Genomic DNA, 21,720 nt, shown 5'->3' with positions numbered 1-21,720 from the left:
TTGTGTTAATCTTTACTAAATACTACTCTGCTAACAAGCACAATCACAGGCTATTTGAATGGATTCTCTGTACTGTTATTTTTTTACCGTTGGATGCAGATCTGAGGGGAGAAAAAAATTAGGTGATTTTTTCTCAAAAATCACACGACAGATGCCAAGACATTAAACATTGTGAACTCCCAATACTCTGATCCTGAATCTAGTTACAACAAGCTAGAGAGTACTGCCCTTCTGTAGCGAAATGGGCCAGAAATTACATGGTCCGTAAAGCCCAAGGTCCCATATTTTCTAGGCTTCTGGGCAGTTTGCTGAATGCTGACAGACTTTACGTACTCCTGGGTTGGGCCAGAAACTAATTTAACCACATTTCGGAACGACCCCTTCTTTCTGGGAAAAAATCATCTGAGGGGGTAAGTCTGATGAATAGGCTTCGAGTGTTCGCGGTGACCGGCGCGAGCGAACTAGAAAGAGAAAAGTACACCGAAGGTCCCTGAACTTGTCATCGAGTTACCAAAACGTCCTCAAACCGACAAACCAGATATCGGGGGTCCCCTAACTATCAAAACCGGGTCAGTGTTGGTCCCTGGGCAGTATTGTGCCCGATTTTGTCCTACGTGGCACATTGACCATGGTCTTCAGCGCTGAGTCAGCAGGGCGGTAGTTAGGATATAATGGGCGAAATGTTTGGCGCACGGTTAGGTTATCCCCATTCACCGAAACCCTAGCGAAGCGGGAACCGAGCGGGGCGGCGGCGGCGGCAGTGACTTGGCGACCGGCAGCGAGCGGTGGCGCGGAGATGTCGAGCTCGATGAGGGATGGCTTGTCGTCTACCCGTGAGTCGAAGGCATCTCCCGTGCCTTATCGGGTTGGTCCGCTAGAATATCAGCCCGCGGTGATGTGCCGATGCCGTCCACTAGCCAAGGCGGTGAGGTGGATCTCGTGGAGCATGGACAACCCTGGGCGCCGGTATTACAAGTGCCAAAACGCTCGGGTAAGTGAGGGATTTTGGTATTACAAGTTGGATTTGTTGAGTTTGCGTTTTTAGGGTTTGAATGTGGGATTTTTTCTTGCAGCAAGGGGGGTGTGATTTCTGGGCATGGTACGACGGGCCGACGTCAAGCTTCATCAGGGAGCTCTTGAATGATTTGCGGGACAGGGTGAATTCGTTGAGGAGGGAGAACGAAGTGATGCGAAAGGAGGTCGAACAGAGTCGGGATAAGGTGGAAGTACAGAGTAAAGCGATAGATGATGCTCGTGGTGTGGTTGCTGTGAAGAATGCAGAAATTATGTGCTTGAAGGCCAGGAATCATAAGTTAGAGAAGGAAAGAAAAGTCTTTGTAATATGTGTGGTGTCATGTATGTTTGTGCTATTTGTGGTGTTCTTTGGCAAGAAGTGAGACAGTGTGATGTGTGGCCAATATGATGTAATGAGGTCCTTTATTATGTGTTAGCTATGCTCTGGAAAGACAATGTGTTTGATGAGATATATGTATCAGTTGTGCTATCAATTTGGAATGAGTTATGTCAATGAATGGTTGCTAATTGAAAGATGAGTTCTAAATGAATGGTTGCAATATCAAATGTGACAACAAAATACAGCAGGCTATATGTTTCAAGCTGTGCAAAGATTACATGGATGTTAAGTGCAATATTGTTGGTTGAATTCAACAGAATGGATCTAGTGCATCTATTGTAGCAACATATGTAAGCCAACATGTAAATTCCTGCAGGAAACATCCAGTTAGGGAGCAAATGGTCCTGAAATAATTGGATTTGCACCATTAAGAGAATAGCAAATGAAGTTGCACACCATTAAGTCTCAATTAAGTAACATAGATAGCCAAATCAGTCTGGCATCACAACTTATGTCTTAAGTCATAGATAAGCAAGCCAAATAGTATGGCATCACAGAAATAGTTGGTTGTCTAGTATCTACCATTACATCACACACAGATATAGTTGGCTAAATGCAGTCTGTCATTACATCACATACATAAATAGTTGGCTTAAAAGTCTGCCATTACATCAAAGAGCATGTTTCAACATAACATGACACACAGAAATGGGCACATTCAGAGCTTCTTGGTTTCCCATGGAAGAAGAATGAGAGCTCCTCCAGCTTTCTTCTTTGGCAGATTTTTTGTAGGCTCTTCAGCTGAGACAGACACAGTTTCCTTGCCAGATGTCAGCCTCACAGATGCAGTTGTGAAGCTTTCGGAATGGGGAACTATTGCTTGCAGATCAACTTGAGCAGATCCACCATGTTCTGTGCAAACTTTGGCACTTGCAGCAACCCTGACCAGCTCCTGGCTCTCCATTGGTGCCTGCAATAACATATATGTGCTAAATGTTAAACTTTGCTTCGGTTAATAGATAACTTTGGAATGGATAAATTTTTGCATTTACCTTGCTCTTGTAGTGTTTGGTCCTGGATTGGCTTGTAGTGTTTGTGGTAGTTAGGCTGACAGATTTCCTCTTCTTGCTGTGAGCAGAACTGCCTTGTGTATTTGATAACACCATCTGCTGGCTTGGTGAAGGATTTTGCTATTGAGAACCCACTGTGCCAGAACCACTAGACTGATGCTTTGAACAACTGCTTTTGTTGTGCCCAACTTACTTGCACCTAGTGCATCTAATTACAGTGCCATACTTGGGCATCTTGGTTGGCTTGGGTGGCTCATGCTTCTCCCTCCTTCTTTCAGTTTTTGGCCTTCCTGGCATCTTAATGTATCCAGGTGCATTTAGTGGTTCCCTATCATCCTGTGGCCAAGCACTCATTCCTTCCAATGGCTGAAGGCAATGCACATATGTGCTTCTAAATGCATCCACATAGTAACAAGGTGCAATATAGTCATCTAGCTTGTTCGTTCTATAGAATATGCATGATATAGCATGAGGGTATGGTAATCCTGAGAGCTGCCAATACCTACAAGAGCACTCTTTCTTGTCCAAGTGTATTGTAAACCTATGCTCATGGTGCTTAACCTCAAAACTATCACCTTCATTGCAAATAGCATGGCAAAAAGCTGATTCAGTGATGTAAACATTGAGTTTTTTGAGAATTCCTGGGCATACAACAGTAGTCCACTTAGCACCAGCTGCTTTTTGATCACTGATCCTAACCATGACCTTTCTCCTAATTGTCTCAAGCATTGTGATAATTGGATGAAATCTAGATTCTAATATCCATTTGTTGAAAGATTCACATAAGTTATTGTCAACTGAGTCACAGTTAGAACCTAACCTGAACCAAGCTCTACTCCAATGCTCAGGATGTGTGTTCAGTATAGCTTGAGCTCCAGCTTGAGTGACCTGTGCAAGTTTAGCCCTAGCAAGATTAAATAGCATTCTGCATGGAGCTTTTGCACACCTCCAGAACTTCTTTTGGAACTGCTTCTCATGGAAATGCCTTTTCCAATTGGCATAAATGTACCTAGCACAGTTCCTATACTCAGCCTCAGGTACCCATTTCTCCACAGTATTAAGGATACCCTGCATACCAAACAGAATTGCAAAATTTAATCAGACAGATGTAGTGGAAGTTGACACAACAGAAAATAAGTCAGTACAAAGCAAATCAAGGAATTAATACCCACCTTTTGTTGATCTGAAATGAAGACCCAGCCAACTCCTGTGCCAACTTTGATGTCTGTTAACAACCAAATTTGGTAACATCTATGTCAGGAAAGAGGATTGGATCAAAACGAAGTCGGAAGCGGAGATCGAGTTCGGAAACAGAGCAGGAATCGGCCGGAGTCCAGATCGGCTACGGTTAGGATCGGCTGGGTCTGAGTCGGGCTAAGTAAGCCGATACAGCCGATTCCGACAATACGACTTGTACACGACATCGGGTTCAAGTTAATGTGCTTCAAGATGATTTCCACGCACGGATAGAGTCCTGGGAAGGCAATTGTATCTATTAATTAGGATATCTTATGTAAATTCCTTAAGATAAATATGGGCAAAAGTCTGCCGCAAAGACTTATGGTATCTTAGAGTTTGTTAGAGATAATAGACGTGTCCGGTATGGGCATATCTTGTAATTCTCGGGTATAAATAGACCCCGAGCCCTATGTAATTTTTAACAACACACGTTCAATACAATCTCGGCGCATCGCCACCCTTTTTGCTTTAGTTTTGTTTCGACGAGTTCTTGCTTTCGGGTTGAGCTGCATCGATTTCGATCTTCAACAAGAGGTAAAATTCGTTATGACGGATTGCGTTCTTAGGATTAGTGCTTCCATCTTTATGATACTCTAATCCCGTTTATGTAATTCGTCGAGTTATCATATGTCTTATATAATCACTAGCAATATCATCATCTAACCTGCCATCGGTTAATATCTGTTAATAGAGGGTAGCCGATTAGGTTAAATATTAATGTTGATCTAGATTATATGAGATATCTACCATTCTATGAAACTTCTAGCGGCTTGATTGTCTAGATATCGTTCTTTTTTTCATACTTAATGCTGCATCAGTTGAGTTTGATCTATTAAGTCGTGCTTAGAATATCGATCTCTAGCCTGCCTTCTAGTTGCTGATTAGAATAGCATCGGAGTTTCAGCCGATCGTATCTGATTTAACTATATTTATTCTATATGCCTCATTGATATGTTAAATCTGCCCTTTATATCAAGATATTGCTGTATCTAAATATGTTAGGCCTTTGTTTGATACATTATTCTTGCTTTAATTAGCCGATCGAGTAGATTTAGTTCTTTTTTACTTATTCATGACCGCCGATCGATACACAGAAGACATCGGCTCAAAGATAAATGATATGTCATCGGCATCTAGCCGATTGGCTATCATTTATAGATTTAACCATGGCTTCTTTGCTTCTATTTCTTGTTGATTACAGGATCAAATCAACTAGCACGCTAACACATCCGAAGGCGAGCTTTGGACCTGCACTGGAGTTAAACAGATCTCCCAGGCCACGTGTTTTCTGTCAACACGCTTTTGGCATGCCCAGTGGGACCTGTAAGAAGTCAGACGTCAGTTCTTCCTCATGGCCGACAAACAGCCACCACCACCATCTAGCCCAGGTTCCGTTAAAGGCAAGGTGTTGAAGTAGGGATTGACTGACATCATTGATGACAACGTCATGCCGATCGATCCAGAGAAATTCACGCCTGAGCAAAAGGCGGAGTTTGAAGCAACCCTGCAGCAGGCACAGAATCAGTTCCTGAACTCATTCATGCAGACCCGCAAGGGGACACTTGTTCAGAAGTATAAAATAAAAGTGGTTGCTGATAGTTCTGGGACCGGTTCTTCTAAAGATGGAGAAGTGAAACAAGCTCTAGGTGGCTCGGCTCAGCTGAGTACTAAAGGTGCTACCGACGGCTCCCCGAGCAATGAGGGCGACAGTTCTCAAGGAGTTCATGACATTCAAGGTGATGGTGCTCAGGAGCCACAAGGAGGAAGTCTTAACCAGAATAGTGAACTAGCACAAGATTTTTTCAATAACTTCCAAGATCGGGTTGATTACGCTGTGCATCATGCTTTGATCAATCAGTCCGGGGTATTAGTCGATACATTGACAAACATGATAAAGACAATAGCCGATGGTTCAATAGCTGAGCATCAGGCTGCAGGCCCAGTTTACTTGCAAGGAGGTGTCTTCCCAAATTATCGATCTTTGATCACCGATGTTCAGCCATCTGTTCAAGCAATTCCCTCTGTTGCACCCACCACTCAGCCGATGGCGCCAGTGTCGACTCCTTTGCCTGCTACACTAGCTATGACGCCAGGACAGCCGGTGAACCCTCGATTGTTAACAAGGGATCAGCCACAGCATGGCGGGCAGGCTGCGAATCGGCTAACCCAAGATCAAGTTGCTGCCATGTTTCTGCCACCTCCACCTATTGTTGATCCAGTGCAGCAGCAGCCGGTTCAGCAGACGCCGCCAATCCAGCCGGTTGTACAACCAATCCAACAACAGGTCGTACAACCTGCTCAGCAAATACCAACAAGGCAGCAGCCTCTGCAACCGATTCAGCAGACACCACCAAGGCAGCAGCTTCAGCAGCCGATCCACCAGACTTCGTTGAGACAGCAGATCGTTCAACCGATTCAGCACCAGGGGTCAGTAAATGCATCGGCCGGGTTCGCAGCACCTGGTGGTCAGCCTGTGCAGCAGTTTGTAAATCAGGTCGTCCTAGAACATTTGGTTCACCATGCACAGCCTGACGGCACAGTGATGCCTCAGATGGTTCCTGAGCACTTGGTGCGCAACATCCAGCCGAATCTTCATAATTACCAAGGGGGTAACTTGAGCTATTAATATCAGCCTCCTTCCCCGCAAGCCCAATATCAGCCAAGGGGGTTGGCTCAGCCCCAGTTCACGTCTTAGTATGGTCAGTTCGAGCCCATGCAACAGTAGCCGCAAGGAGCAGCTCAGCAACGACCGTGGCCCAATGTGATTGCCGATGTAATGAGAGAACAATTTGGGCTTAAACCAAAAGAGACTGGAAGCTTGTATCGACAGCCTTATCCTGAGTGGTTTGAAAGAGTCCCTCTCCCCAATCGGTTTAAAGTTCCAGATTTCTCCAAGTTTTCGGGAAAAGAAGGCGTGTCAACTTATGAGCACATCAGCCGATTCCCTGCTCAGTGTGGTGAAGCATTGGCTGTAGACGCTCTGAGAGTTAGGTTACTCCGGTTATCTTTGTCTGGATCAGCTTTTACTTGGTTTTCCTCTTTGCCATATGGGTCGATCAATAGTTGGGCCGATTTGGAGAAGCAATTTCATAGCTATTTCTACAGTGGGGTTCATGAGATGAAGTTGACCGACTTGACAGTGATCAAGCAGCGACATGATGAACCCGTGCACGAGTACATTCAGAGATTCAGGGAGATGAGGAACAAATGCTTTAGCTTGAGTTTGACTGATGCTCAACTAGCCGATTTGGCCTTCCAGGGTATGATTCCTCCGATCAGGGAGAAGTTCTCGTCCAAAGACTTTGATAGCTTATCGTATCTAATACAGAAGGTAACCTTGCATGAGCATAGGTCGGCGGAAGTCAGGAAAAGCTCTAAGAAAGTTAATCATGTTTGTCCATACATGTATGGGTCGGATGACAAGGAAGATGATTCTGAAATAGCTGCAACCGAATGGGTGAGGAGCAAAAAGGTCATACCATGCCAATGGGTAAAAAGTCCTGGGAAAGAGAAAAAGTATGACTTTGATATCACCAAGGCTTACAAGATTTTTGATTTACTACTCCGAGAAAAGCAAATTCAGCTCCCTACTGGTCATACAATCCCATCGGCTGAGGAATTGGGCAAGAAGAGATATTGCAAATGGCATAATTCTGGATCTCATTCTACTAACGATTGCAAGGTTTTTAGACAGCAAATCCAATTTGCCATTGAGCGGGGCAAGATTAGGTTTGATGATTCCAAGAAGCCGATGAAGGTCGATGGTAATCCTTTTCCTGTTAATATGGTGCATACAGCTGGTCAAGCAGCCGATAAAGCCTGTGCAAAGGGTTTTCAAGTAAATTCGGCTAAGATTATCAACAAGTATCAAAAGAAGTATGATAAGCAGCAGGAGAGGCATTACGAAGAATACGACGATGGTTTTGATCCCCATTGGGGTTGTGAGTTCTTTAGATTCTGCTGGAACGAAGGGATGAGGTTACCGTCCATCGAAAACTGCCCTGGGTGCAGCGATGTAGTCGAAAGCTCGAGCCGGTCATATAGTAGAGGTAATCGGCTAAGACAAGCAAGACTTCCTGTTCATCAGAGATTGGGTCCGATGAATCAAGATCGTGGCCAAGAGGATGAGGCAATCAGGAAGAATCAATGGTGTCCTTTTGGTATTTTCACAAAGAATCAGAAAAGGACGGTCCAGAGATTGAGGAGCCGGGAGCGTTTTCAGGAGGTTGAAGAAGAAATCAACCATCGGCTGAGGAAACCAAAGCCAAGACGGGAGTGGCGTGTCAAGAATCAGGTTCCTGTAGCCGATGATGCTGCAGCCGATGAGGTAAAGAGGTTGGCAAAAGGGAAGAGTGTTATAGCGGCACCAATTAACATGGTCCTTACATTGCCAGCTGAATTCGGGATTGATCAGGCCGATGTCGATGAAGTGGAAGAGGGATTGGCTAAGTTGGTTCTGTCAACAGAACAGGCAGTATTCGAGAAACCCGAGGGGACAGAGAATCGACATCTTAAACCATTGTATATAAATGGCTACGTCAATGGGAAGCCGATGTCTGAGATGATGGTCGATGGTGGGGCCGCGGTAAATTTGATGCCTTATGCTACGTTCAGGAAATTGGGTAGGAACGCCGAGGATCTCATCAAGACAAATATGGTGCTCAAAGACTTTGGTGGTAATCCATCGGAAACCAAAGGTGTTCTAAATGTGGAGCTGACGGTCGGCAGTAAGACTATTCCTACCACATTTTTTGTCATCGACGGGAAGGGTTCTTACAGCTTGTTGCTTGGACGGGATTGGATCCACGCCAATTGTTGCATCCCTTCGACTATGCATCAATGCTTGATTCAATGGCAAGGCGACAAGATAGAGATCGTGCCAGCCGACAGGTCAGTTAATGTTGCCAATGCCGATTTAGCCCTTTGGGAGCTGGATGGCCTTGATTGTTTATCTGGAAAAGTCTGGGATGGAGATTTTCTAAAAGTGTCCGATTCTGATATACAACCAATCGAAGGTGGAGGACCCAAGCTATTACTTTGAGGGCGTCGTGGAGGGTTCAAATGTCTATGCCAAGGATACAGTAGATGATCTCGATGACAAGCAAGGTCAAGGTTTTATGTCGGCCGATGAGTTGGAAGAAATAGACATAGGTCCAGGCGATCGGCCAAGGCCGACATTTATTAGCAAAAAATTGTCTCCAGAGTTTAGAACCAAGCTGATAGAGCTCCTAAAAGAGTTTAGAGATTGCTTCGCTTGGGAGTATTATGAGATGCCTGGACTTAGCCGATCGATTGTTGAACATTGGCTACCTATCAAGCCAGGGGTTAGACCACGCCAGCAACCTCCGAAGAGATGTAAAGCTGATACGCTCGAACCTGTTAAAGCTGAGATCAAACGATTGTATGATGCTGGTTTTATTCATCCCTGCCGATATGCTGAATGGGTTTCTAGCATAGTCCCAGTTATTAAAAAGAATGGCAAGGTTAGGGTGTGCATTGATTTTCGAGATTTGAATAAAGCTACACCAAAGGACGAATATCCAATGCCAGTAGCTGATCAGCTGGCTGATGCTCCGTCAGGGAACAAAATTTTGAGTTTTATGGATGGGAACGTAGGATATAATCAGATCTTTATGGCCGAGGAGGATATCCATAAGACAGCTTTTAGATGCCCTGGTGCAATCGGCTTATTTGAATAGGCCGTCATGACCTTCGGTTTGAAGAGTGCTGGAGCAACATATCAAAGGGCCATGAATTATATATATCAAGATTTAATCGGCTGGTTGGTTGAAGTTTACATTGACGATGTGGTTGTCAAATCTAAAGAAGTGGAGGATCACATAGCCGATTTAAGGAAAGTTTTCGAGAGAACCAGAAAATATGGCTTGAAGATGAATCCGACAAAATGTGCTTTTGGTGTGTTGGCCGGCCAGTTTTTCGGATTTCTTGTTCATGAAAGGGGGATCGAGGTAACCCAAAGGAGCGTTAATGCGATCAAGAAGATTCAGCCCCCGGAAAATAAGACAGAGCTACAAGAGATGATCGGCAAGATAAATTTTGTTAGAAGGTTCATTTCTAATTTATCTGGAAGGTTGGAACCTTTTACACCCTTATTGAGGTTAAAAGCCGATCAGCAATTTACTTGGGGGGTAGAGCAGCAAAAGGCTTTGGATAATATTAAGGAGTATCTCAGCTCTCCTCCTATTTTGATTCCTCCACAGAAAGGAATACTGTTTAGGTTATATTTATCGGCTGGTGAGAAGTCAATCGGCTCGGTTTTGATTCAAGAGTTGGAAGGGAAGGAACGAGTTGTGTTTTATCTCAGTCGACGGCTCTTGGACGCTGAAACTCGGTATTCTCCTATGGAGAAGTTATGCTTGTGCTTGTATTTTTTTTTCGTGTACAAGGTTGAGGCATTATCTATTATCTAACGAGTGCACTGTTATATGCAAAGCCGATGTAGTCAGGTACATGCTATCGGCCCCAATATTAAAGGGAAGAGTTGGAAAGTGGATATTTTCCTTGACTGAGTTTGATCTTCGGTATGAGTCGCCGAAAGCGATTAAGGGACAAGCTATAGCCGATTTTATTGTGGAGCATCATGATGATTCAATCGGCTTGGTTGAAATAGTGCCATGGACTTTATTCTTTGATGGGTCGGTATGTACTAATGGTTGTGGCATCGGCTTAGTTATAATTTCCGCTAGGGGGGCATGTTTCGAGTTTGCTTATACTATTAAACCATATGCGACCAATAATCAAGCTGAGTATGAAGCAGTGCTCAAGGGGTTGCAATTACTCAAGGAAGTTGAAGCCGATACCATTGAAATCATGGGGGATTCTTTGCTGGTAATCAGCCAATTGGCAGGAGAATATGAATGCAAGAACGATACGTTGATGGTTTATAATGAGAAGTGCCTGGAACTAATGAAAGAGTTTCGGCTGGTTACTTTAAAGCATGTATCTCGAGAACAAAATCTTGAAGCTAATGATTTAGCCCAAGGGGCGTCGGGGTATAAGCCGATGATCAAAGATGTTAAAGTTGAAATTGCAACGATGTCAGCTGATGATTGGAGGTACGATGTGCATCAGTATTTGAATAATCCATCTCAATCGGCTTCTAGGAAATTAAGATATAAGGCATTAAAGTATACACTGTTGGATGATGAGCTTTATTATCGGGCAATTGATGGGGTATTACTTAAGTGCTTGAGTGCCGATCAGGCTAAGGTTGCAATCGGCGAAGTTCACGAAGGGATCTGTGGTACTCATCAATCGGCTCACAAGATGAAGTGGCTGCTTTGGCGTGCAGGGTACTTTTGGCCGACAATGCTAGAGGATTGTTTCAGATATTATAAGGGGTGTTAAGATTGTCAGAAGTTTGGAGCAATTCAGCGAGCACCGGCGTCGGCTATGAATCCTATTATTAAGGCATGGCCGTTCAGAGGTTGGGGAATTGATATGATCGGCATGATAAACCCACCATCGAGTAAAGGACATAAATTTATATTGGTGGTAACTGATTATTTCACCAAGTGGGTAGAGGCGATTCCTTTGAAGAAAGTTGATTCTGGGGATGCTATTCAATTTGTTCAAGAGCATATAATCTATCGATTTGGTCTTCCTCAAACTATTACTACGGATCAAGGTTCAATCTTCGTGTCCGATGAGTTTGTTCAGTTTGCCGATAGCGTGGGTATCAAGTTGTTGAATTCTTCACCTTATTATGCGCAAGCTAATGGGCAAGCCGAGGCGTCTAATAAAAGTTTGATCAAGTTGATTAAGCGGAAAATTTCTGATTATCCTCGGCAATGGCATACTTGGTTGGACGAAACATTGTGGTCTTATTGGATGGCTTGTCATGGATCGATTCAGGTTCCTCCTTACAAACTTGTTTATGGAAATGAGGCTGTTTTGCCGTGGGAGGTTAGAATCAGCTCTCGACGAACGGAGTTGCAAAACGATTTAACAGCCGATGAGTATTACAATCTTATGGCTGATGAGAGGGAGGATTTGGTTCAGTCACGATTGCGAGCCCTTGCGTAGGTTACTAAGGGTAAGGAACGTGTTGCCCGACATTATAATAAGAAAGTGGTATCTAAAGATTTTTTGGAAGGGGAACTTGTATGGAAGTTGATTTTGCCGATTGGTACCCGTGATAGTAAATTCGGCAAGTGGTCGCCGAATTGGGAAGGACCGTTCCAAATTCATAAGGCTGTGTCTAAGGGGGCATATATGTTGCAAGGGCTTGATGGTGAAGTTTATGGGCGAGCGCTCAATGGCAAATATTTGAAGAAATATTACCCAAGTGTTTGGGTTAATGCATGATCGGCTCATATTGCCGATGCATGATAGCCGATGTGCTTACATCGCCTTGAGATGGCCGATATGGTTATATCGCCCTTATTTGTTTTTCATGGTGTAATCGGTTGTGGTTTGCCGATGTACAATGGCCGATATTGTTATATCGCCCTTAGTTGTTTTATAATTTTATCGATGCTCTTGACATTGTAAAACTAGGGGGGCATATATATATCAAAATGCGAAATGCAATGCAAAAAATGCGAAATGCAATGCAAAATTTTTGAGCAAATTTCAAAGTCATATTAATCGCCACAAAGGATTGTTAAGACAGTAAAGTATCAGAATGTCTCAGCCGATTACAAAAATTCTAAAGTCCTATTACATAAAGATTATTGAGATAAGTATCGCTGGATGGCCGATATAACCTTTTGCCTAATTTGCTCTACTTCTTCTATGGCTTGGGCATCCTGAGCATCGGTTCCAGGGATAACTTTCAGAGACTTGGTCAGATCAGTAACATGCTTGATAGCCGATTTGAGTCTTACTTTCTGTTCTTCAATAGACTTTGGGAGATCGGCTAGCTTTTTGTGCTCTATATCCAGTTCAGCGTTACATTCTTCAAGTTGTGCTAAGAGTTCAATTTTGCGAGCCTCAAGCCGATCAATGTTAGACTTGATTAGGCCTTCAGATAATTGATCAAGCTTGGATTTCTCTTCATGCACAAGCTGTCGGTTAGCTTGGATAGTGGCCTCAATATCCTTGCGCTCTCGCTGTTCGGCCAGTCTTAACTTGGCTTTCTCCAGTTTAAATTGGTGTTGCTCAAGGTAAACGGCTGGAGTAAGGATGTTGGCTAACTCATCTGGGATTAGAGCCTGAATCTCATGTAGCCGAGCCCTGATTGAGCCACAATCAACTACTAAGCTATCTAGTGATGATGCTTCTAGCCGATCCAAGATACTTTCCAAAGTTTTCTTCACATCATCAGATAGAGGGGCTAAGGCTTTGCTTGTGGTATCTTCTTCTCCTTCATCAAGATAGTCTCTGATGTCAAAAGAGAAAAGATCGGCTAATACCTGCAGTGACAATTTAGAAGCAGTTTGAGGTTAAACGATTATAGCCGATCTGAATGCTTGTTAAGACGAAAGAAACTTACTGGGATAGCAGGAGCAGCTGGTTGTTCTTCTTCCTCGACGTGATGACTCCCCACAGCTGAAGGGGTCTGGTCACTTGATGATTGTTGTACAGGAGGAGAAGGAGGAGGTGAAGGCTGAAAGGAAACAAGTGTCAGACAGAATTGGCTAAAAAATTAACTAATAAAAGTTAAAACTATCTTACTGGTGGAACTGGTTTAGATGTTGTTGCAGCCGATTTCTTCTTCACCGCAGTCTTCTTTTTCTGCAATTATAAGACTTGGGAATGATCGGCTGTAAGACAAAATAATTATGAAAGGGATTAAAGAGAGATACTTACCCTTGAAAAGTGAACCGAAGCGGAAGGGGTTGGAGGGGTTTGCTTAGGCGAAGCCGATGGTGTTCTTTCAGTATCGCTTACTTTGGCTGTGGCCTGATCAAATTCGTCTTCAATTATCTCTTCATCTAGAGCTTGTTCAACGGATGGATCTAGGGTAAGCAGATCATCGGTTGGCTTGGTTTTCTTTGTCTTCTTCTTCTTAGTTGGGGCTACGAAGCTTACAGCCGACGATCTGGTTTTCCTCTTTTTGCCGGCATCGGCTGGTTCTCTGACGAGCCCTTGAAGAAGAGCTGAGGTCTTGGGGGCATCATAGCCGATAACCGGAGGAGATAGCCCACCTCCATTTGGAATTAAACCTAGGGTATATTGGATGTCTTTGCCATTGTTGCTTTGATGAGGAGGGGAGGATTCTGTTGTCTGCAAGTCAAAAGGAGGATTAGTTGAGATTAATTGGCCAAACAGTTATTTAAATGAAATTGAGCAAAGTTGAAGACTTACTTGAGGGACAACATCTGGAAAGAGGTCTGTCATATACATTGAAACTGGTTGGTGGAATAAATGCAGTTTCCATTCACCCCACCACCTGTCAAAGCTTTTGCTTCTGAACGTTGCCAGTTCTATGTTGTCAATACTACCCAGAGGGGGTCCTTGAAGGCTAAGCAGCCGATCCATCATCAGGGTCGATGAAATTCCTCCTCGGCATTGGATCTTGTCGGCAAAGAATAAGCCGATTGGGAGTTGGCCCATTCCAAGTTGTCTACCTGAGCTCATTGGATGATAGAATTCATAAGAAGCTTCGATGTTTCTTCCTTGATGAATGCCAACAGGAAGGATGCATGGGCTAATTGCAGTTGAGAAAATTTCCCTGGATGATTGGTATAGTTCATGGTTGATGTCTTCAAATCTGAAGTCCACTGGGTGTTCAAGTTCAGCAGAGTTCTCACAAAGAAACCAAACTCAAGCATCTTTTTGAAAGCCTTCATAGAAGTTGCAAAACCAATCCTTGAGCAGTTCAGCCGATAGTTTTGCCCCAGCAACAGTTGGTGTAGAAGCGTATTCTCCGTATGATGTGCATCTCCGATGAGTACGCTCTTCTCCATTATCCCCTACAATCGGCTCTAGTCTTGGGAACTCAGCTTCTGATACGGATGGCCGATTGACAACCTTCATAACTATCAGGTTTAACCAGGTTTGTAGCTGCCACCAGGGTCCACCTGCTCCAACTACTGAGCCGACGACTATCTTAGCCGATGCATTGCTCAACATTTGGTATAGATAGCCAAGGAGAATTTTGCCCAAGGGGAACTGTCTCTTTGTTTCTAGAGCTTCAGCTAGAAATTGCCAGTTGGTTGCGGGGCCGCAACTTGATCCACAGAAAAGAAATTTTTCTAGCCACATTAACAAAAAGGCCACATGTTCTCGAGGGGTGACCGAGCCCTAGCCCATGTATGCTGCTACATAGCCTGACCAACCTCTTATGCTTTTGGTCCTGAAGTCATATTGGTTCTTTGTGTTCAAAATCATAGGGTTGGCCGATGAGGTGACATCCAGACCCGTGATCATACTGATATCTATGAGAGTTGGAGTCATCGGCCCTTAATTGAACAGAAAGGCATTAGTAGTGTTTGAGCAGAAGTAAGAAGCAGCTGCCATCAGGGGTTCATCTTTGGCTGAGTTTGCTATAGTAAGGTCAAGTGCTTGGCCGATTCCAATTTCATCCCAGTGAACCCTCTTGCTGGCTGATACACGTTTGAACCACGTTTGCGACTTGGTGGGAAAGATGCTACAAATCCGAGGCAACCAAGAGAAGGAAAGTGATATGAGATAGGAGAAAGTCAATCTACTGCTAAAGAAGGGGATTTAGCTGATGAGAACTTACCTCAGCGTATTCGGCCGATGGTGCACCAGATGGGCTGGCGGAAGACGACATTGGTGCGGGCGGAGATCTCGTCGGGGAGGAAGTCGCCTAGGAATCGCCTTTGTGCCGGAAGAATCGCCGGAGAAGAGAGAGAAAAGGTTTCGCTTGAGCGGTGAAAACGGAAGTCACGGCGTGAGATTTCTCGGGGGTAACGGTTAGTATTTAAAGCACTGGAATAACGGTCAAAAGCGGCGGAGTGCGAAACTTGCTCGGAGTCGATACACAGCAAATCCGGAACATTATCGAATATCTCGGACTTGGGGGGCATGTGTTAACAACTAAATTTAGTAACATCTGTGTCAGGAAAGAGGATTGGATCAAAACGAAGTCGGAAGCGGAGATCGAGTTCGGAAACAGAGCAAGAATCGGCCGGAGTCCAGATCGGCTACGGTTAGGATCGACTGGGTCTAAGTCGGGCTAAGTAAGCCGATACAACCGATTCCGACAATACGACTTGTACACGACATCGGGTTCAAGTTAATGTGCTTCAAGATGATTGCCAAGCACGGATAGAGTCCTGGGAAGGCAATTGTATCTATTAATTAGGATATCTTATGTAAATTCCTTATAGATAAATATGGGCAAAAGTCTGCCGCAAAGTCTTATGGAATCTTAGAGTTTGTTAGAGATAATAGTCGTGTCCGGTATGGGCATATCTTGTAATTCTTGGGTATAAATAGACCCCGAGCCCTATGTAATTTTTAACAACACACGTTCAATACAATCTTGGCGCATCGCCACCCTTTTTGCTTTAGTTTTGTTTCGACGAGTTCTTGCTTTTGGGTTGAGCTGCATCGATTTCGATCTTCAACAAGAGGTAAAATTCGTTATGACGGATTGCGTTCTTAGGATTAGTGCTTCCATCTTTATGATACTCTAATCCCGTTTATGTAATTCGTCGAGTTATCATATGTCTTACATAATGTCTAGCAATATCATCATCTAACCTGCCATCGGTTAACATCTGTTAATAGAGGGTAGCAGATTGGGTTAAATATTGATGTTGATCTAGATTATATGAGATATCTACCATTCTATGAAACTTCTAGCGGCTTGATTGTCTAGATATCGTTCTTCTTTTCATACTTAATGCTGCATCAGTTGAGTTTGATCTATTAAGTCGTGCTTAGAATATCGATCTCTAGCCTGCCTTCTAGTTGCCGATTAGAATAGCATCGGAGTTTCAGCCGATCGTATCTGATTTAACTATATTTATTCTATATGCCTCATTGTTATGTTAAATCTGCCCTTTATATCAAGATATTGCTGTATCTAAATATGTTAGGCCTTTGTTTGATACATTATTCTTGCTTTAATATCCTAGTATAGTGTAGTATCGGAGTATTAGCCGATACATGCTAGATTTATCTGATCGGCTATGCTATAAACATATATAGTCCTATTATTAATATATATTTCGATATAAGTGATTTATACTGTCTCGGCATGATGACCGATCTATCCCAATCACTTGATTTAAGTATACATCGATATAAGGAGTATATATCGTTAATATCAACAGCCGATCGAGTAGATTTAGTTCTTTTTTACTTATTCATGACCGTCGATCGATACACAGATGACATCAGCTCAAAGATAAATGATATGTCATCGGCATCTAGCCGATTGGCTATTATTTATAGATTTAACCACGGCTTCTTTGCTTCTATTTCTTGTTGATTACAGGATCGAATCAACTGGCACGCTAACACATCCGAAGGCGAGCTTTGGACCTGCACTGGAGTTAAGCAGATCTCCCAGGCCACGTGTTTTCTGTCAACAATGTCACCACAAAGCAAATCAAGGAACCAGTCCCTTTCCTCATCGTTTTCCTTTGCAACAACTACCCAAGCTAGAGGATACATCTGATTGTTGGCATCTCGGCCTATAGCACACAGTAGCTCTCCATTGGTTGCCCCCTTGAAAAAACATCCATCCAGCCCCACCACTCTCCTACACCCAGCTGTGAAACCTTTCTTGCATGCATCCAAACAGATGTACATCCTCTTAACTACTGGTGGATCCATGCCAATCTCCCTATTCACAACTACAGTGTTGCCAGGGTTGCTTCTGAGAAGTTCAAGTTGGTAATTAAACAACTTTTGGTATTGCCCCTTAGCTGAGTCAAACTTCTTCTTCATCACAAGCCACTTTGCTCTCTTCAGCTTAGAGATAGATGCATCTACAAACATTTTTTCTTGTACAGTTGATTTCATATGAGCTATTGGCTTGGAAGGATTAGCAGCTATGAAATTGCCAAACTTTTCTGCTATCCTAACAGATGTAACCAGCCTACTATCCCTCCTAGGTGGACAAGCATGCAGGTTGTCAAAGGTTACTATTTGCCAGCTGTCTGACCTAGAATTCTTAGAAAGCAGACATACCCAGGGACAACTTTCCCAATCACAGTTTGCCCTAACCCTTTGCCCATCATCCTTACCAAAGTTGATCACTTTCCTCTCTGCAATAGCATATGTTGTAATAACCTTCTTGAATTGCTTCTTACAACTGAACTTCATCCCCAATTCAAATTTAGGGACACCTTGACTCTTCTTATACCTTGCTTGATGGCTACCTTTAGTCCTCATCTCCCTATCACTGCCAAGTTCATCAAATGATTCCTCCTCATCACTATCTGCATAAGGGGTTTTATTCCTTGCCTCATCACCACCTGTTTGCATTCTTGGTTTAGCCCTCTGGAAAAAAATGTCATCTAGGTTCTCTAGTTGTCCTGCCTTAACCTTCCTCTTGACCTCCTTGTAATGTTTCTCTATCTCAACAGCCTCTTCATCATCATCTGATTGAGCATCATCCCCTGGAGTATAATCACTGTCAGAAGGTGGGTGGCTAGCTATGGGTGTACTGTCATATGTTGGATAGTCAGGAATGGGTGCATTGGCAGAAGGTTGATGGCTACCACAGGGTGCACTTTGACAATGTTGATGCCTAGCAATAGGTGCTGAATCAGAGTGGTAAATAACTATCCTCCTATCAGTTTCTTCCTCTGCCAGTTCTTTACCCTTACATCCACTACCACCAACCTCATCAACCCCTTTCCCTTTGGATACATCTATATCAACCTCCATTTTCCCACCCTCCTCTTCACTTTCAACTTCTAACTCCATTTCTACCTCCCAATCACTGTCATCATCAGACCCATTACACAAATCAACAATCTCTGGCTCTTTAACATATACATCTGCTACATCCAATTCTCCAGTACAGTCACACATCAGTTTGCAAGCCTTATCATTAGAAAGAGCACGAAGACCTGTTTGCAAATCTTTACCAGGAAACAACCAGTGGAGCAAAGTCCCAGACATCACATTGCAATGGTCCTTTAGGTGTCCAAATAGCTCGGGCAAAGAAACCTTGTCTCTTTCTACATATGATAGAGCCTCAGATCCACCACAATATTTCTTCTCACTCCCATCTAAAACAAATACGCCCTTCAGATGAAACCTAACCACAAGAGTGTCCAACACGTCCATCCCCTTCATGCAGAACAAGATATAAAATTGACTTAGAGCATTTTAAATTTGTCCTACACTCGGTCCAAAAAAAAATGGTCCTACACATGCATACCTAGTACCAAATCCTAACTTCTGCAATAAACTAAGCCTAAACATACCCTAATCAAGTACAAACCTAAATAAATAACTCGCAGCTTACACCAAATCCCAACATCGAAAAACATTAAAAATTATTCCTTCCCACATCCCACTGATACCATGCAACAACACAAACTCAGAGAGGAAATGGAATACCTGCCGGATTCGGATGTCGGATTGCGGGGGGAATACTCGCCGATGAAACCCCCGCCGGCCGCCGCACCTAGCTCCGACTCCCTACCGAGGTCGCCCCAAGGTGGTTGCCGGCAGCCACGCCTAGGCCACCACCAGATCCAGGTCGAGCTCGATGTTGTCGGCGGCCGCGCCAAACCAGTCACCACCTCGGCGCGACACTCTGCCATCCCTTCCGCCGCCCCTTCCGCCGCCGCCTGCTGCAAATCGACCTCGTCACCAGCAGCGTCGCCCTGGCCGTCCTGATCTAGGGTTTTCACACAAGTGAGGAGTGACAAATCCGCTGTGCGCCACGAGCCTAACTGCGAGCCTAACTACCGCCCTGCTGACTCAGCGTTGAACCCCGTCGCCCCTGTTGACTCAGCGCTGAAGACCGTGGTCAATGTGCCACATATGACAAACCAGGCACAATACTGCCCTGGGACCAACAATGACCCGGTTTTGAAAGTTAGGGGACCCCCGATGTCTGGTTTTGCGGTTTGAGGACGTTTTGGTAACTCGATGACAAGTTCAGGGAGCTTCGGTGTACTTTTCCCAACAAGAAACGACAAAAACCATCGTGCACTTCCGTAAAAGTCTAGCAGCCCAGTTTAAAATAAAAAGCCTAATTGACTTCCTGTTTTCTTTGTTGATGTAGGCCAGCCCACGATGATTTCCCCTATTCATGTTACTTGCAAGTCCAAGCCACGTGAAGTTTTTCCTTTTTTTGCTTCGAAGGCCCAATGTAACGATTTTTAGCCTAAAGAGTTATGCATTTCTATTTTCCCTTTAAATTTCTGAAATGTGGTAGGTAGGGGTGGGAAAAAATTATACCTAGAAACTTTATACGAATACAACTTTATACATAGAAAGTCTACGCATAGAAAACTTTATACGTAGAAACATTCAAAGTATATACACATGGACTTTATACACATAAAAGTTATATGTAGATATTTTATACACATAAACTTTATACATAGATACTTTATACACATAAACTTTATATAGATAAAATCTATGCATAGAAACTAAAATTCATTAGGGAATAGAAAGTTTTGCAAATGAGTTTAAAACAAATTTGTATCCTACATAAGCACAAAATATCCGGATGGGCCATGAGCCCGTGAGGCCCATGTAGTTGGATCAGTGCGCCCCAACAAATTTCCGAGTCACGCGTCCGAAACTCCCGCGACCCAGCCACGTGTTTTCCCACATTCGCGCAATGAGCAACGCGCGAACGTTTGCGTATTAACGTTCTCGCATCTGAGGTCCCCCTAACCTGACAACGAATCCAATTTTTCGTCCTAACTGTCAAAACCAGTGCAATATAGGTCCCATGGCGGTTTGGATAGTGATTTTCGCTGATATGGCGTCTACGTGGCTAATTTGACTCGGTCTTCATATGACATTGTAGTGACGTGGCGCTTACGTGACAATTTGATTTGAAAAATAATAAAAATTTTTGGCCCACATATTAGTTACACAAAAAAATAAAATAAAAATGGTGAGGCTCACGTGGGCCCCACATGTCATTCTCACCCCTCCTCTTCTTCCTTCTCTCTCTCCTCAACTCCCCTCTATTCATCTCTCTCCCCCCTCTCTGTCCTCTCTCCCACGACAAGCTCGACGCCCGGGGCGAGCAGATAGTGTCCTGGATGTCACCCTCGGAGTTGTAGCTCCGGCTGCGGAGCGCGTCGGCGCGGTTCATACTCTCGCTCCGGTGGATGGGCTCATTGATGCAGTCGTTGTCGTTGACGGACGACACGTATGACCCTCGCCGGGGTGAACCGGTGCGAGGGGACCTCCTCGTCGGCGACGACCTCTGTGCCATATTGTTGGAATTAATAGATGGGCCTTAGCCCATTCGAAGATTAATTCTTTGGAAAATCATAAAAGCCCACCTCATGGGATGGCATACATGGGGAGTTTAATACCACCTTACTTATTCTAGAAGAGGGGGATCACATTAAAAGGGAGGATGCCCTCCTACCCACTTGAAGCATGTGAGGTGGAGAGAAGTGGGGGACCACGCGCTCGCTCGCCTCGCCTCGCAGGCGGCGCGTAGGCGCGCGTGCACGACTTACGTCACCCTTGCGCAGATGCAAACTCCTTTTGCAGTTTTGTTTTGCTGCGGGAAATTTTTGCAGTTTTGTTTTGCTGCGGGAAATTCGGATTTGTTTTGTTTTGGAAACATTCCGAAAAATCCGGTGCATGAAAACGGTGTGGAGTCCAGATAAGTTACGCGCGACTTATTCGGTTCGGTTACGTGGAGTGGAGATCGTACGGGCGCCCTGATCAAGCAACCTATCTCTATATAAATCGAGCCGCCTCCTTCACGCAACACACGCAAAATCAATCTAGGGTTTGCCTCCTACTCTGTGCTGCGCTATCGCTCGTAGACTACTCCATCCCGTTCGCTGGCGTGCACCGGCGATCATGAGAGTAGGTCTCCGGAACCTCTGCCTTCGACGTCCTGCACAAGGGAAAGGCGGCAATAAAGTTTTTGGGAAGCGCTTTGCACGACTGCACCCTGTTCGCCTGCGACGGCTCGTCTTCCTCTCCGTTCGCGTGCTACGCACC

The 21,720-nt window shown here is 44.2% G+C and overlaps 1 protein-coding gene across 1 annotated transcript; it reads right to left on the bottom strand.

Annotated features, from left to right (window-relative positions):
* Positions 1 to 2,613: 2,613 nt before the first annotated feature.
* Positions 2,614 to 20,971, bottom strand: LOC136354766 (uncharacterized). Its single transcript, XM_066306465.1, has 6 exons — positions 20,803 to 20,971; positions 19,305 to 19,405; positions 18,302 to 18,849; positions 17,140 to 18,217; positions 3,597 to 3,647; positions 2,614 to 3,492 (listed from the first exon to the last, which is right to left on the bottom strand). Exons 1-6 carry the CDS (start codon positions 20,969 to 20,971, stop codon positions 2,614 to 2,616), a joined length of 2,826 nt encoding a protein of 941 aa, XP_066162562.1.
* Between the last annotated feature and the right edge of the window lie 749 nt (positions 20,972 to 21,720).

The sequence above is a fragment of the Oryza sativa genome, chromosome 12 (assembly GCF_034140825.1).
Source record: "Oryza sativa Japonica Group chromosome 12, ASM3414082v1".
In the NCBI taxonomy this organism is placed as follows: domain Eukaryota; kingdom Viridiplantae; phylum Streptophyta; class Magnoliopsida; order Poales; family Poaceae; genus Oryza; species Oryza sativa.
Note: the sequence above shows the minus strand (reverse complement) of the source record. Positions and strands in the feature narration are given on the sequence as shown.